This window comes from Loxodonta africana, chromosome 9 (genome assembly GCF_030014295.1).
Source record: "Loxodonta africana isolate mLoxAfr1 chromosome 9, mLoxAfr1.hap2, whole genome shotgun sequence".
Taxonomy (NCBI): Eukaryota; Metazoa; Chordata; class Mammalia; order Proboscidea; family Elephantidae; genus Loxodonta; species Loxodonta africana.
In genome coordinates, this window is record NC_087350.1 from 50,678,205 (window position 1) to 50,694,932 (window position 16,728).

The 16,728-nt window shown below is 39.9% G+C and overlaps 1 protein-coding gene across 1 annotated transcript in view; it reads left to right on the forward strand.

Annotated features, from left to right (window-relative positions):
• Positions 1-245: 245 nt before the first annotated feature.
• The window catches only part of NR6A1 (nuclear receptor subfamily 6 group A member 1), a 273,173-nt gene continuing 256,690 nt past the window's right edge, over positions 246-16,728 (forward strand). Inside the window, exon 1 of the mRNA XM_064291448.1 lies at positions 246-482. Coding sequence (XP_064147518.1) covers positions 383-482 — 100 coding nt within the window. The 5' untranslated portion in view covers positions 246-382. The remainder of the gene's footprint in view (positions 483-16,728) is intronic.

Genomic DNA, 16,728 nt, shown 5'->3' on the forward strand with positions numbered 1-16,728 from the left:
TAAATATTTATTAGAAGTATTATCAGGGTTCATGATGTCGAAAAGCCTTGATCTTTCCTTCTCAGGGCTGCTTATCCTTTCTCTCACCCCTTTAGTTGCCGGGGCCCCGCGTGATCGGCCTCGCTGGGCGGACTCTAATTCCCAGCGTGCTCCGCAAGGCCGTGCGTGGCAGCGGCGCGTGACGTCAGGGGAGGGAGCTAGCCAGTGCTGAGGGGGCGCGGCGCGGAGGGGCGCGGACCCCGGCGGCTCGGGGCCCAGAGAGCGCCGCGGCCGGGAGCCGGCCGGCCCCTGACAGCCCCCTTCCCCCGGCGGGCCAAGACGACGACGAGAGCACCGGTCATGGCGGAGCAGCGGACCCAGCGCGGGCCCTAAGCACCACCGCATGGAGCGGGACGAACGGCCGCCCAGCGGAGGGGGAGGCGGCGGGGGCTCGGCGGGGTTCCTGGAGCCGCCCGCCGCGCTCCCTCCGCCGCCGCGCAACGGTAGGTGAGAGGCCCGCTAAGCCAAGAACCGGCTCCCCTGTCCCCAACGCCAGCGATTCTCCTTCTCTCAGACGACTCTCACTCTGGGAAGCCTAAGCTTTTGCGAACTCCTGCCCCGGGTCGTATCGGCCCCGGGTCCCCTCGGAGTGAACCTTCAGCCCGGTCCCCTTCAGCGTGGACCCTTCCTCTCCTCCTCTGTCTTACTCAGTGTGGAGCCTCCCTCCCCGTCCCGCTCAGCGCGGACCCTCCCCCTCCTGTCTCCTCGGTATAGGCCTCCCCTCCCCCCGTCCGCTCGGCGCGGGCCCCCCCCAAGTGCTCTCAGCGAGTACCCCTCTCCCGCTCTCCGGGTCTTCTCGCGCCGAGCCCTCCCCTCCCCCCGAGCCCTCAGCGCGGATTTCCCCCTTCTCCTCTCGTCCCCTCAGCGCAGGGCTTCTCCGCCTCCCAGGGTCCCCTCTGTGAGGGCCTTTCTCCCCAAGGGTCCCTTCAGCGCCAAATCCTCCCCTCCCCCCTTGTCCCCTCAGCGTCCGGCAGATCCCTCCTCTCTCCGCGGACGCTCCCTTCTCTTCCTGCGGACCGACGCCACACCCTCGGCCCCCTTCGTTCTCTCTGCCCTCACCTTTCTAGAGCCCTTGCCGTCGCTTCCTGAGCTGCCCCCTTAGTACTGCGAGCCGCCGGCTCCGCGCGGAGCCCAGGTCGCTAGGTTCGCCCCGTCATTTCCTTTTTCGGACATCTTCATGCCTGCTCCGGACCCGCTTTCCCTCGGCCCCCGCTCCCCTCCCCCCCTTTCCTCGCCCCCCCCCCCCCCCCCCCCCGCGTACCTCCGCCGCCGCTCGGCCGCTGCCCGGGGGCCCGGGTCACCTGCCTCTCGGTAGTCCCCTTCACACGCTTTCACCGGTCCAGCCTCAGTTGTCCTCTCCCTTCGCGGATCCTGGACCCCAGGCCCTGAGAATTCCTCACCTGGCCCGGCCCTAGGGCCGGTTCTCTCCCTGCCTCACGTCCGGGCCAAATCCTCAGGTTTCTCTGGGCTGTCTCCTGGGCACACTCTTCTTCCTTCCTCCTGCTGCCTCCTCTTGCAGGGTGTTTTATTTGTATCTGTTTGATATTTTCCCCCTCGGTGTTTGCCGTGGAATGTTTTTATTGGTAACGTGTAAGGAGCTTTTGTGAGGTCGTAAAAGGTGAACTTTTGAACTTGGAAAGCGCCCTGGAGCAATTAGCGCAGGCGATAGCCCCGGGAGGCCTGCTTTACAAAGGGTGCTCGTACTGGCCAGCAAACGCTCCGGCGGCAAACCCGATTTATTTATTTATTTGCCCTGCCTTCCACCTTTCACATCTCCTCATTTCCCAATAAAGGGCAGGCTCTCGAAGATCCGTGCCTCCTCCTCTCTCTGCGCCATAAACTCGCAATTCTCTGAAAGATCTAGGACCGAACAGTGTCTAACAAGTAACAGATTTCAAACTGAATGCAAACACCCGGGACAGTTAGGAGGCACTAAAAATTAATTGCTTCAGCAAGAAGTTTCTCGATCAGGATAGTGACCTGGCAGGTGTGAGGAAAGTAACCTGAAAATAGGTCATTTAGAAATGGACTCAGTTGTTGCATGAGTTGCTGCAGAACGGGAGAGATCTTGGGATGGATCTGTCTGTACCTTCACACATATATTAACTCATCAAACATTTATTGCTGATTCAGAGGATCTGGTATTTTTCCCAGTTAAGGGAAAAGTGTATTTAGAATAGAACCCGGTAATTTTGTTTGATGTTGCTGACCACATAGTGATACGTTTCAGAGCTCTTGCGCTTTTTAAAGATGTGTATGATGTGCGGTTTCTAGGTGCTGGCAGTCCGCAGGGTGTCTTTGGAGACTAATTTCTGAATGTGTACATGTTTGAGATCAATAAAACCCCGTGTCACAAAGAAGGAGGCTGGAATTCAGTTAGGGTGGAAAGGGACAGTATCAGAGGAACAAAGGATTTCATCAATGCTTTTGACTTTTTAAGCTAGTTTCTGTGGTGATTTGGTTTGTGGTTCATGTGTGAATATTGTAAATCCTGATCTAAAATGTACGATGTGGATATTTTACGCAAACCTCATATTTATCTTATAGTGCATATTATCGTGTGTATTTTTATAATGCCTTCCTATGTGTGAATACTTCTGTACCCACCTGTGCATAACACGAAGATGATTAATTTTGCTGTAGACAGTACTTTCAGTTCTACTTGAGAATATTTTAAGGCAAGTCTAGGAATTACATTTGCTATTAATTATTCATTAGTACATTTTAAAGAACTCAATGGTTACTTTAACTCTTAAATCAAATTTCCCATTCATAGTCTCATTTCCTGAATTGGTCAGAACCATTTAAAAGAATGTTATTGGGCAAGCAATCCATTTAGGCTAAGGTGGCTTTAATATTTTACATCGGTCTAATTTAGTGCCTCAGAAACTTCCTTTTTTGCTGAAAACGCAATGGGAACTTTTGGCAGTTTGTATAGAAGGAAATACATGAGGTACTAGACTTGGGAGATTTTATTTTTCAGTGTAAAAACTAGCATTATATAGTGTTTTACAATTTGTGTTCATTAGCTCTAATGAACTTAACATGCTCAGAAGAATTACAAAAATTGTTAGCTTACCCATGGAATGGGGGAACACTTTTTTTTTCCTACTTCCTAATTAATATTTTTCTTCAAAGTAAATGAAATTGCTTAAGTTCTAAGCAGAGAAAGTTACTTTGCCATACTTTTTATCCTAGTGACTGATTTCCATTTTGTTCAAAATATTTGCAGTAGGCAACTGTATAGATAGAAGGTCTTTTGGTTTATGTCGTGAAGAAATAAACTGGAGGTGGGATTTTAGAAATGTCTTACTGCCGGAAACGCCATGGATACCGAATTTGTTGTTGTTGTTGTGTGCCATCGAGTGCTGAATTTACAGTCCTTTAAATGGTCTTTATTATTCTGTTGGAACAGAGTTGCCAGCCTTTTGATGCACCATCACCCTTCCAGGAATTCCCTGTACTAACTCTGCCGTAGATATTTTCAGTTGTTACTTGTGGATTTTCATAACATTTAGTCATAATAGAGGACTGCTCCCTTTTGGGGTTTCAGAGGAAGATGAATGATTTGAGGAAGCATGTGCTGAATATTGCATTTGTTCATTTTGCTTTAAGAGAGTGAGTGGACTTTTAAATATTTAAAGCAAAGGAAGGTTATAAACCATTTTAAGTAATTAAAAGCATATTTTATATAATTTCACTTTGGAGGAGATGGGGAAATTTAACTGAATGTTTTTTTCCTGCTGTGACCATACCATCCAAATGTTCATCCCTGAAAATAAATTAGCATTTTTTCCGTGACAGTTTAACCCTTCAGCTTTGTGACTTTAAAAATGAAGTTAATTCTGAGTTACCTCAGAATTTCCTACTTTCACTTAAAAAAAAAAAAAGCATACTGTAGTACTGTGGTTCTTTAGTACAAACAGCACACAGTTGTTTTGTTAAGTTATGTGACCTCCGAAGAACACTGAAAGGCAACAATGAACAATTTCACTAGTAATTTTGAGTAGCTTAGGTGGGAGATGACCAGACCACACTTCCGTTCTCAGATATAAAATTCACCAAATTCTTTCTGAGCGTTCTAGAGCATGTAATCAAAACCTGATCATGACATGCTTCTTAATCGATAAGTCATCATGAATTCTGTAGCAAAATTGTATGTGTGTGCATGTGTTAACATGTGAAAAGGGACATAAAGGGGAAGAAGGGGAGCCAAGGAAGGGGGCACTGCTGGTAAATTTCCTAAACTATGCCCAAATTATGCATTTTCATGTTTTATTCATAACTTCTTGATTTCTCAAAATTTTCCCCCTTTTCCTGGGGCTGTGGGGCAAGGGTAGAAAATGGACTTTAGATTAAAATACCTAATTTTAGGGTAGTGAAGGATGATGAGTAGGAACGTCAGCTGCTACTGTAGTGTTGGTAAAGAGGCTTTTCCAGCGTTTACTGGGGGCTTTTTAGTGCTTGTTATGTAAGTTGGCTTTAGATTGCCCATGATACTTCCATGTCTTGGGGCCTGGGTTAGTGAGTTTTATCTTCTATCCACACACCATTACTTTATTTTTACAACCAAATAGATGTATTTATCAGTTTGTGTTAAATAAGGTGGTCTGTTAATGAATTGTGTGTAAGTGGCAAGTTCTGGCTTCTGAATTTCAAGATCTTGAGACTCTTCTCATAATTTTTACTTCTTAGGTTAACTTTTGTGTTGTACTCAGGGTAAATGGCACTTCTCTGCTTAGTATTTTTTCCGTGCATATAATTAGGTTGAAAATTAAATTTGGGAAGATGCTCTTAAGAGTAAATTTTACATTCCTGGTCAAATCAGTTCTTTTAAAGTAGGACAGTAAAAATGCCTTATTTTGTGTGAACCAGTTTCTAATCATTTTGTGTGAACCAGTTTCTAATCATTTTGTATGTGGAAAGGGGTCAGCTTTAGAAAAATCAAAGTTCTGAATCAATAGATGAGCAAGGTTGCCTTTTAGCAAAGAATCAAAGTGTCCTTGAAACAGTTTTAAACAGAAGGTAGCTATCTAATAAGCCCACACAAGTAGCAACCTAATAATACCCAATTCTTTGTAATACTTTCAGGGTATTTCCAAACCAACATGTTGCAAAGAAAAATATTTTCTTTCAAATTTTTGTCTTAAGATTAATTTTTTAAAAGCTTTTTTTCTGGCACAGGTAACATCTTAAGGGTCTATGGGTGCCTTTGATTAATGTCTAGAGTTCAGAAATATAGAATTATTAAAACTGGGCAGAACGGGGATTTGGTACTGAGCAGATAATTCTTTTTCTGATATTGAGCTTTTAACCCCTATTAGAGCAGAAGTTTTAGATTCAGCTGAGGTTAGTTTTAAATTAAAATATATGTATATGTGTATGTAACTTTAAAATGCAATACAGCATATTCCTAAAATCAAGCCCAGTCTTCAGTTGATCGCTTGTTTTCCAGCATGGCTTATTTTTACGAAAAAGATAAGGCTGTTGACTGTATGTACTGGAGAATTAGAAGAAAACCATTGTGAGATTTCTAACCTGCTTTTCAGTGTGGTTTATTTATATAGAATAGAGAACTTCATCCAAAAAAGTGAAGTATTTCCTACTTTATTTAGTTATTCATTCTTTATTACCTGCTGTTTAACAGCAGCCTGTGTAGAACAGCTTCTCAAGAAAAAAGGTTTTTTCGCTGGTTACATTTACTTAAATAAGACTCTCGTAGTGTAACCCGGTAATTCTAATTAACAGTGATTTCGTTTCGGAGCAGACCAGGATTTCCTCAGCTGGCTGCTGGGGAGCTGAATTGCTTTTTTCCCCACCCCCAGCTACACCAAATCTTTTGATCCCCAAGCTACCGTGGTTGTCATTTGAGAAAGCAAACTGAGAAAAAATAAGTTGTGAAAATAGTCTACTCTGAGGCTTTGTTTGCAATTTGGAATTTTTGTCCTAAAAAATTGTGGTAATAATTGAGCCCTCAAATTTTTGTCTGGAAGGGAGAAAACTGACTCTCATATCTAAGCTGAAAAATTCTGAATCTTCTTACAGTTATAGTTACCATTAAAAAAAAATTTGGGGCTGTTATAATATTGACAATCACCGTGTCAAAAGAAGCCGGCCTAGTTGTAAATTCACAGAAGGCATTCAAGTGTTTTGAATTTCTTTAGGAGTGGTTGTGTGGTAAAACAAAAGTTAGCCTTTGTGCAGTAGAAAAATTTTCATTCAAGGCTGTTTGTGGTTTCTTCATCAGCATTATATAAGTTCAAATAGAAAATCACAAATTTTGTCTTACACAAAATACATTTTAAGTGTTGTTCTATTAAGAATTAACTTTAAAATGTGTCTTCAAATGATGAGGTCTTTGGTTCCTAATTGCAAACCCCACACCCTTCAATTTGTTTACACCAGAGAAGCTATTCAAGCATAAACCACAGATGGCAGTAGTAATATATTTTTCTGTTTTGTGGAGCTATTCTTCCTTTAAGTTGGTGTCAATTGTATGGGCACTGTTGATAAGTCAGCTGGCAGGTGTAATGTTTCCAAAACCAATTCCCTGGGCAGCAACATGTAATGTATTCGGGGAAACAAATCCGGGCATTTGATTTGAAGATAATGCTCTGTGGGTGGTTTGAGCCAGAATTGTGACTTTTCTCTTACAGCCCAAATGAGAAATTTTCATAAAAAGAATTTAGCCATAGTGATAGAGGGAATTGTTACAGTAATAAGCTAGAACACAATGGAACTGTAGTGATTATTAGTAAAAGATGTCTTTAACATAGATATTTCCATGAGCTGTTTTCATTGGAAGTAATTTATAATTCGTTAAAAAATATATTCAAGAAACATAGTTTTGAGAGAGAAAAATGCACAGCAACATTTCTCATGTGAAAGAGGTGGATAGCCTTTTTGGCTTTTTATTTCCAACTCCTTCAGTTCATAGTTATGTGAAGTTAAAGTATTGTATTCCATTGTATTCAATTCATATTTTTAGAGGAAAAAATAGAGAACACGAATTTTGAGTGGGTTCTACTTACTCATCCAATCCATCGTTGCAGTGCCAAAATTTCTGTGTTCTCTAAAAAATGAATTGAATATAATTAATTAATTAGATAAAGAATATTATGATTTCTGTGATATTTTACCTGTAATGTTTCCTTTCATCCCAAAGAAACAGATATAATCCCATAGTTCAGGACCCAGGAAACATCTAAGTAACTAATCTATACCAGGACAAAGGACAGACTCATTTAGTGAAGGGGACTAGCTTAATCTGTATCTAGATTTCATTTAAAAATGAGTATTTGATTCATGTTTATTTTAATCCTGAAATTGTATTGCCTTGGAAGAATTAAGAATTCGGTCTTGACCGTTTTTTGTTAATTCCTTATGCTCTACTGACCAGTGTTTTTTTCCCCCCCCATCATAGTTAACTCAGAGGACAGAACACTTCTGTGTAGCCTTATATAGTTTTTATCTTGCTTCCTCATCTCTTAGCTTTAAAAATTAATAATTAAGTAGTACTCAGTCAGGCTATATTACTTTTTTTATCATTCATCATTTTTTTAATCATTCATTAGTGGAATGTTTGCTTCAGGCTTAATCTCTTCCCATTTATTGCGTCCTTAAATTTGTTGTAATCTCTAAACTGGTGATTTTCAAAGTGTGGTCTTTTTGGGCCCTTAATAAATTTTAAGAGTGTAAAATGGGTCCAGAGACCACTTGGACCAAAATCTGTGAAAACCCCCCGTCGAAACCATCCAGCTTAATGTGTAAGAAAATGGTGACTTCACCAGGCACTCTTGTTACTTTGGGCTTTTTCTTTTTAAAAAATTTTATAATGGAGCTACCTTTTATTGAAAATGATTTTATATCAGTGTAAGTTTTCTTTGCTTGAGATTAAATGAAACCTGTAGTAGTTCACCCTCACTGAGTTCACTGATAAAGCTTTTGTTACCTGCTACGATAAACCTGTTACTTAGCTATTAATTATCTTGTGGCAGCAGTTTTCCTTCCCAAGGGTAGACTTATAATTGTGGAAATAAATCTGACAACACAAACATAATTTCTTAGTAAGAATCATTGTTATAAAAATAATGAAATATTTATAAAAGATAAAGGTCTTGCTTTTAAAAATTTCCATCCATATAATAGCTTGCTTACTTGCTTTCATTAGACATGTTTGGCTTTTACTAAGTCTTCTCAAGTTGTGATTTTGGCAGTGTCATTTTATACGTTGATTTGCTTTTAACCTGGTTTTCACTGAGGTAGTAATAAAATCTGTATAGGAGAAACACCTCCGCTTCTAGTTTAAGAATACCTTTCCCGGTGTGAGTAACATTTTAGTGTAAGTCAATTACTGTGTTGTTAAAGAGTTACTCCTTAGGGTAGTTGCTAGGTAGAACTCCTCCTGTAGTGAGCTTGCTGGCTGAAGAAATGTCTGGGAACAATGTGAATAACAATAAGGAGTTACTGGAACAGAATTTAAGATGAAACTTGGTGGGTAATGAAAGATCTGTGAGATATCTGGGCTTCCTTCCTGAGAGTTCTGTGATTATCTTGATGTTCTTGAAGTTTCACATAGTGTACCTTTTAAGGAATTTTTGTGTTTTGTGGGGTTGCAGCTTAGTCATGAGGAAAAAAACGAGTCTTTCCTTTTTCATTTTAATGCCTGGATTTTACTTCAGGTTTTAGAAGAAATCTTCAAATGCATTCTTCCTCAATTGAGTTAAATAGCTTTAATTACTAAACCTAATAACTGAGGTAGATTTGTTTTCTTTCTTCTATATTCCTGTTGTACTCTTGAAATCTAACCTGTCAGGACACTTCCTCTCTAGCCTTACAGTCCTTCCCCCAACTTGCCTTTTTAGCAGGATAATAAACCACCTGGGGGGGAACTCCCCATTGGCATCCATTTAGAGGGCTTTGTTTTTTGGAAATGGCAGTAGTAGTCCCAGCCTGGGAGGAAGCATTTTGGTTAGATGGTGGGAGAGGGATAGAGCAGGCACTCTGGAGTCTTGCAGAACAAAGATCACAGCCATGTGACTTCGTCACTTGACTTCTCTGAACTTTAGTTTTCTCATTTAAAAGTAACAGCGGTTAACATTAATATAGTGCTTATTACATAACATTCGATAACATTCTAAGCACTTTTCATATATTAATTCACTTTATCCATATAACCCTATGGAGGTAGGTGTTCTATTATCATCCCCATTTTACAGATGAGAAAATTGAGGTCCAGAGAGCTTAAATCCCAGATTACCCAGCTAGTAACAGTATTAATAATTTGTTTCCTCAATTTAATATTTCCCCCACCCTTCCACACATAGAAACTCTAATGTTTCTAAAATCAACTGTAGGATGATTAGGATTACTGATAAACTCTATGAAGTATGAAGCATAGTGCTGCCCCAAAGCAGACGCTGGAGGATCCAGGCCACTTACAGCTGTTGAGGAAGCCCAGAACTCAACTCCTGGGGATTAAAACTAGTTGCCATCGAGTTGATTGCAGTTTATGGCGACCCCGATGCACCTCTGGGTGGACTGGAACTTCCAGCTTTTTGCTTCGCAGCTGAGGGCCTTAACTGTTTGCATCATTCAGGGATTCCTGGAGATTAGAGAGTTGCAAGGATCCACTTTTAGAGTTGCAAGTGGCTTTTTTCTTTTCGTGTTGGCTTTAAAAAGTGATTGACCAGAGAGCAGTTTTACTTAATCAGCGGTCCAAAACCAAACCAAACCCATTACCATCAAATCTATTCCTACTCATAGAGACCTTGTAGGGCAGAGTAGAACTGCTCCATAGGGTTTCCAGGGAGCAGCTGGTGGTTTCTAACTGCCGACCTTTTGGTTAGCAGCTGAGCTCTTAACCACCGTGCTGCCAGGGCCCCTAATTAGGGATAAAAAAAAAAAAATTAGGGATAGCTCTTGGTAAAACTAAAGGGTACTAAAGAAAGAAGGGTTTTGAGTTACTCAAGACAGGAATATCATGTCTTAGACCTGTATCCTCAGCATCAGGCACAGGAAATTAACGTTTCATAAATGTTGGATGAATGAAAGAAGGTAAGGTGAGGAATCGGAGTCCTTTGCTTTTATCAGAGTCCTTTGAATCTGTGTCCTTTGTTGTTAGCCAAAGAAAAGTGTACAAAACATAAAGGAAGGGAAAATTGAGGCCAGTATCTAAGTCAAGAAGTGTGTTGAAGCTCAGTCCAAGGTTTGATGGACCCTACTGGAACCAGAATGTAGTTTCCTTTTGGAAGTATGCCGTCCTTGTGACTAAAGTGACTAGATAAACCAGATTAAGATGAGATAGCCAATAAACTTCTGACTGTTTGCTTGGCTACCTTGGGGAATGCAGATTAGGAAAAGGTGGCCTTTGTCCCCTGTAACTTTTATTTCTGCCACAGAAAGTTGAAAGGGAAGAATCTACCCAAGAAGGCTGATGTGGCCTTTTGAAATGGAAATGTAAGAGTCAGTTGTCCAAAGTTTGTAAAACATAGAAAGTGATTGCTAAGCAAAGAAAGAAATAGTGAGAAAGATGTGGAAGAGGATAGGCAGTGTGGGTTAGTCGATTATGGGAATAATGTAGTTTGAGTAGGAAAGGCCTCCTCCTCAGAGAGAAGGCCAGTTACATTATTTGAGGAGGTAATAGGCCCAAGGAATAGTTGATAGACCTGGGTTATGCCTGAGTTCTGATTTTAGCTCTGTCGCAGAGTGTGTCTCTAATTTAAATTAGATCATCTGAGGGATTTTCAAGCTTTATGATGAAATGAATTTGGGTAACGGGAAAGTGCAACTTAGAAAGGCCTTGCCTAAAGCAAATAACTGTGGTACTCACAGACCAGATTTTCTGGGATAATTTTGATTTCAGGTATTCTCTATCCCTCTAAAAACATTTACACTTCTGTTTATCTGTTTTCATTTTAAAACACCTGGCTGCTTTAAAGTCTGTAAATTCCATTCTCTGGATGGATTTTATAGACATGTTTGGGATTAAACTTTGAACGTTATGATAATTTGTAATATAAGCTCGAAATTGGATATCTTTTTTTTTTTTAAAAAAAAACATGATTGCTTTTCTTTCCATTTATAATTCCTCGATGCAACACTTTCTCTCTTGTGACTTCAGTTTCACTCACTGAGTCAAATTTATAGTTAATTTCAGAGTTTTCCCTCATTTTTTAAAGAGATTTTTATCTGCAAAACTCATTCAACATTGACAAGAGTCCTGTCCTGTTAAGATAAATGTCCTGCTTTTGAGAACGTGGATTCATTAAAGGAAATTGCAAAACAGGAGAACCTCCTGAAATGTTTCTGGTCTGTAAAGAGGGAACCCAGCAGGAAAGGGGCAGCAATGCAAGGGAGCGGGTGTAGGGGGGCAGGGAATGGGGGGGTAGGGAGTTAGCAGGGGAGCTGCAGTTTAAATATTCATCAATCATTTTACTGGCACCAGGAAACCAATCAGCCTTTTAGAGGGGAGAACTTAGTCACCTGATGTGGAAAATTACAATTGCTTTCCCACCAAAAAATATTCCTTTTCATGCTTACACATCAAATCTGAAAACTAGTTGGGCTGGGTGAAATTCAGAGCTAAGCGGTTGCAAGCAGTTTCTGAAAGTACTGCTGTGAAAAAGAAAAGAATTTAACGTTTGAAGATAAAATTTCATATCTGCTGTGAGCCTTTTCAAAATATTTCAAAGTAAGTGTGATTTTGATATAGTATGCCCAATAATAAAAAACAGTTCCGGAGAATTTATGGGCAATTTTTTTTTTTTACTCTGTGTGTTAAATACTGTAAATTTATCTTCGAGGCTAGTTTCAGGAGCATAGAAGGGGCTTCTGGCTGAGGAATGCTCAATTTCCAATGCCTTGTTTGGAAAGCAACTTTAGAGCATCAGGAACACGTCCTGGAGAACACAGTTGAAAGTGCTTGCATATAAATAAAAGCAGGAGGGATGGGATTACTCTTGTGTTTAGGTTTTAAGTGATTGTGACGTTGGAACACCTGTACTTGAATTGGAGCCCTGGTGGTGCAATGGTTAAGCTTTCGGACCTAAAGGTCCGCAGTTCGGAATCCACCAGCTGCTCCTTGGAAACCTTGTGGGGCAATTCTCTTCTGTCCCAGAGGGTCAGTGTGAGTCGGAATTGACTCGGCGACACTTGGTTTGCTTTGGTGCTTGAATTATCTGTGGCCCTTAGGTATGAGCTGCTTAAGAATCTAATGTTTTTAGAAATAAAAATGCAGGATCACTATATAAAATGTGGAAGATGAAGGAAGAAATTACCTATAATCTTACCTCCAGGCAACTTTTAACATTTTCTTTTTTTTTCTAGACTTTCTTCAGATTCTAATTTCTTGCTTGTTAAGATCATATAATATATATGTGTGTGCGTGTATATATATATCATTATGTATTCTGCTTTTTTATTTAACCTTAAGCTTTTTTCTCAGGTTATAAACTTCACTTGTTCAACATGAATTTATTTAAAACTTTTAATAGCTGTATGATGGCCCATTATTTTTCATTGTTGGACATTTAGATAGTTTTTAGTTTCTCACGGTTAATAAACAAGGCTGCCCAGACCATTCTTGTGCTTGCTTTTGTTTTAACATTTCTTAGAGTTAGATTTTTAGAAGTATGTGTCTCTACCTTAATGTACCTTTACTAACAACCAGTTAATTTATACTGAGATACCTTGTATACTAACATCCAGGGCTGCGAGCAGTACTTATTTTTATTACAATTTTTTTTAAATAAATGCCTGGTGTTTGAGATAGAATTGAGACACTGTGGTAAGACTGCTCTGTTCTCATTTTTTAGAGTGATAAAATCAATTTCAGTGCCTTTTGTTCCTTGAACCTTTTAGATTCCTAGCATCAGTCCTCCTACACAAGTTGCCTTCAACCCCCGCCCCCACCTCAGTCTCCCCAGCCTGGTCATGGCAGTGTTCAGGGACCATTTTTAGGCTGCTGTCTTTCTCTTCCTATGGGTTATCGGGAAATGGGTGGGAGAGAAACCCTGGAGCCTTCTTTGGTTGCCCCTAAAAATCTCGGGTGGATTTATGCATGCATGCATGTATGTATATTTGTACGTATGTCTCTTCCAGTACAACTATATCACCTTCTACAGAGTCTTTAGTATGTCTTGAAACTTAAAAATGAGGTACATGGAGTTGTTGGGTGGAGGGAGAAGTTAAACTTGCATTCCTTTAGAAGTCTGCATAATTTTGGCACGAGAAGCCTGCATAATTTTGGCACGAGTTCCTCAGTGGCTAGCTTCTATCCTAATCCTACATAGAGTTTGATGGTGAAAAGACCTAAATAAATCTTGTGCTAATTTGAAAGACATTTGCATTTTTCAACAGGGCTGGTTTCAGTGCAGAGCCTGGCTATCTGCTAATTTTGAATGAAAGCATAAGTTACATTCGCTGAAATATTAGTCCTCTGGTCATTTTTAAAGTTTATGTTGATTGAGGGTTAACAGTGAATGTTTGAAGATCGTTGGCTCTGCTTCTTTGTGCTCACCACTGGTGGTCAGAGGATTTGCAATTTGCCAAGACAGTTTTTTTATAATGCTCTTTAATAAGAAAGTGAATAAGCCAGCTGCTCTTTCCCTCGACTATACTGAATATAAACCTCCTCAAATCCTGGTTATAGTAATTAAAAGCCTTGAGATGACCTTGAATTTCACTGAACTACAAAAGCTGTCTTGAGTTGAATTTGTAGTGTTTGTTGATTTCAAAAGTGGTTAGGTAGAATTTGAATTTATAGCTTTTGTGGATTTCAAAGGAGGTTAGGTAGAATCATATTCTATTTACTAAAATATTAAGCAGTAGCCTTGAACGTACATTGAAGATCAGAAATAATAAGAGGTGCTATTAAAATGCAAAAGAGAATCGCAGAATGGACCACAAAAATAATTAAGTTTGTTTTCTATTCATTGACCATATAAAATATGTACTTGAAAAGGTTTAAGGTAGAATGGCATTTTTCAAAGTGTCAGTTTGCTCTATTCAGATTTACTTAAAAGATTCTATCTTTTCCCCACCATAACATGAAAGAGATTTTTTGACATTTTTTTTATTGTACTTTAAGTGAAAGTTTACAAATCAAGTCAGTTATAAAAGAGATTTTTGAACCCAGTGAGGAGTCAGAACAAATATTTAGTACTTTTTTAAAGTAACAATTTAATTGGTTCTTAAGATATTTTCCAGGAGGGAGTTTTGTTGGTTAAAACTTGTTGATTACACTCCGGCAGTGTAAAAGTAGAAATACTACTATTTCAAAAATACTTTATATATGGGTCACACCATAAGACCTGTGAGCAGAGAATTCTTTTGCTTATCAAAAAGGGCAGAATATATTCTTAGTTGTTTAGAAAGCCTTGAACTACTATTTTATTGATAGAAGAAACCTTGAAATTGTTGCTATAAGATCTTATGTTAATAGGTGAGATAATCCATGCCCTCTAGCATCACAAATGTGATAAATACCTGAAGTAAATCGTTTGAGCAAGCACTGTCGTATATAGATATTGTAGATTTTAAGATTGTTTCAGTTTTTACATTTATTTAATAAAGCTAGCTTAGTCAAACTTTGATCAGAATAGTTGATAATAAAATTGTATGCCTGTGTGTGTGTGAAGGAAACAAACATAATTAAAGAAAAAAGTTGTAATAGACAGTAGGGATTGCAGGCTGAGATCCCTAAAGATGGTAATGGGGGCTCTGAAGCAATTTCAGTTTTGCAAAAATCGATCTGAAATTATGTGAGCAATATGGATGTCTAGGTTAGGTAAAATAATACAACCTCTAAAATTTTGACTTTTGCCTGAAATTATTTCGATTCAGTCTGGCAACAATGCATTCAACCCATGAATAGTAACTACAAATCTTTGCGGGAGAAAGGTAAAATAAATACTTACTTTAGTTTGGTAGACAAACTGCAGAGCCGGGAGTGGCAGTTAAAGTTATTTCAGTGAAGTATTTTATAATGTAGTGACAACTAGATGTGTTAGAACATGAGTTTTAGAGTAGACCATGGTTTAGATTCTGTCTTTCTGCCTTTTATTTTTTTGGAGGCAGGTGGGGGTTGTTAGCGGTGATGAAAGGACCTAGAATCACTGCACAGAGATGTTTGGGGAATGAATGAGGTAGTGCGTGAAGAACCTGGAGGATGGCTGTTACTTTAGGAAGTTACTTAATATTTCTGAGTCAATTTCGTTATCTGTAAGAAAGGTTAATACCACCTACTTCAAAGGTAAGCAAGCCTGTTCACTGAAATGAAATTCAGGTCAATGAAAAGCAGTTTGCCAGTTACTCAGTTTGCCCAATATTCTCTTCAATAAAAATCGCTTTACTGAATCTAGTTTGTAGAACTTAGAGAATTCATTGTCATTCTCCTTCTCGTTGTTTTTGTTAGCTGCTGTGAAGTCCGCCTCTGACTCATGGCCATGCACAACAGGATTGACTGTTGTAATCCATAAGGTTTTCATTGACTGATTTTTGGAAGTAGATCACCAGGCCTTTCTTCCTAGTCTGTCTTAGTGCAGAAGCTTCTCTGGAAACTGTTTAGCATCGTAGCAGCTCGCAAGCCTCTACTGGCAGATCAGTGGTGGCTGTGGTTGAGGTGCATTGGATGGATTTGAACCTGGATTTCCTGCTTGGAAGGTGAGAATTTTACCACTGAATCAACACTGCCCTCCTCCTTCTCCTTAGTCACTATTTTTTCTCCTCCCCATTTTTCTGTACCCTGTATCTTCCCCTGGAAACCGTGGTGGCGTAGTGGTTAAGTGCTACGGCTGCTAACCAAAGGGCTGGCAGTTCGAATCTGCCAGGCGCTCCTTGGAAACTCTATGGGGCAGTTCTACTCTGTCTTATAGGGTCGCTATGAGTTGGAATTGACTTGATGGCACTGGGCTTGGTTTTTTGGTTTTCTGTCTTCCCCCATGGCCTGCAGCTCAGGCAAGACTGTATCTTTCGGCTAGCAGAGGTCCCCTCTCTGCCCCAGTTCTCTCTGTCTGCAGCAGCAGAGAGCTGGGGTAGAGATAAATTGAACATTCCTGAAAATGCTGCTATCTGGTCAATTCTAATTGGGCAGAAATCTTTAAAAACTAATTAAACTGTCCCATTGGTTTGAATTGTTATAAACTGTCTGTTATGGATCGAATTATGTCCCCCTAAAATATGTGTTGTAAACCCTAACCTCTATGCCTGTGGTTATAATCCCTTTTGGGAATGGGTTGTCTGTTATGTTAATGAGGCAGGATTAGCATAGGGTGTATCTTGGAATCAGTCTCTTTTGAGATATAAAAGAGATTAAATAAGGGAGCAGAAGAGAGTTAGGGAGAGACACATGCCAAATAACAAGAGCCAAGGAATAAGGACCTTCCCCCAGAGCCTGAACCCTGAGTTTGGACTCCTAGCCTTCTAAACTGTGAGGAAACAAATTTCTGTTTGTTAAAGTCACCGTCTTGTATTCTTGTTATAACAGCTCTGGATAATTAAGACACTGAGTTAAAATATGTAGTTAAACAGACTTTTTGGTAAATTTAGAGATTTGGCCGTTTGGTGAATTGACTTGAAAGTACCTCGTAGATATATTTGGAGAATGAAATTAATAAAGTGCCTACCACTATACAATAGTTGGACTGGAGTATGTATTCAGTTGCTGTTTCTCGACTCACTCCTGCTAAG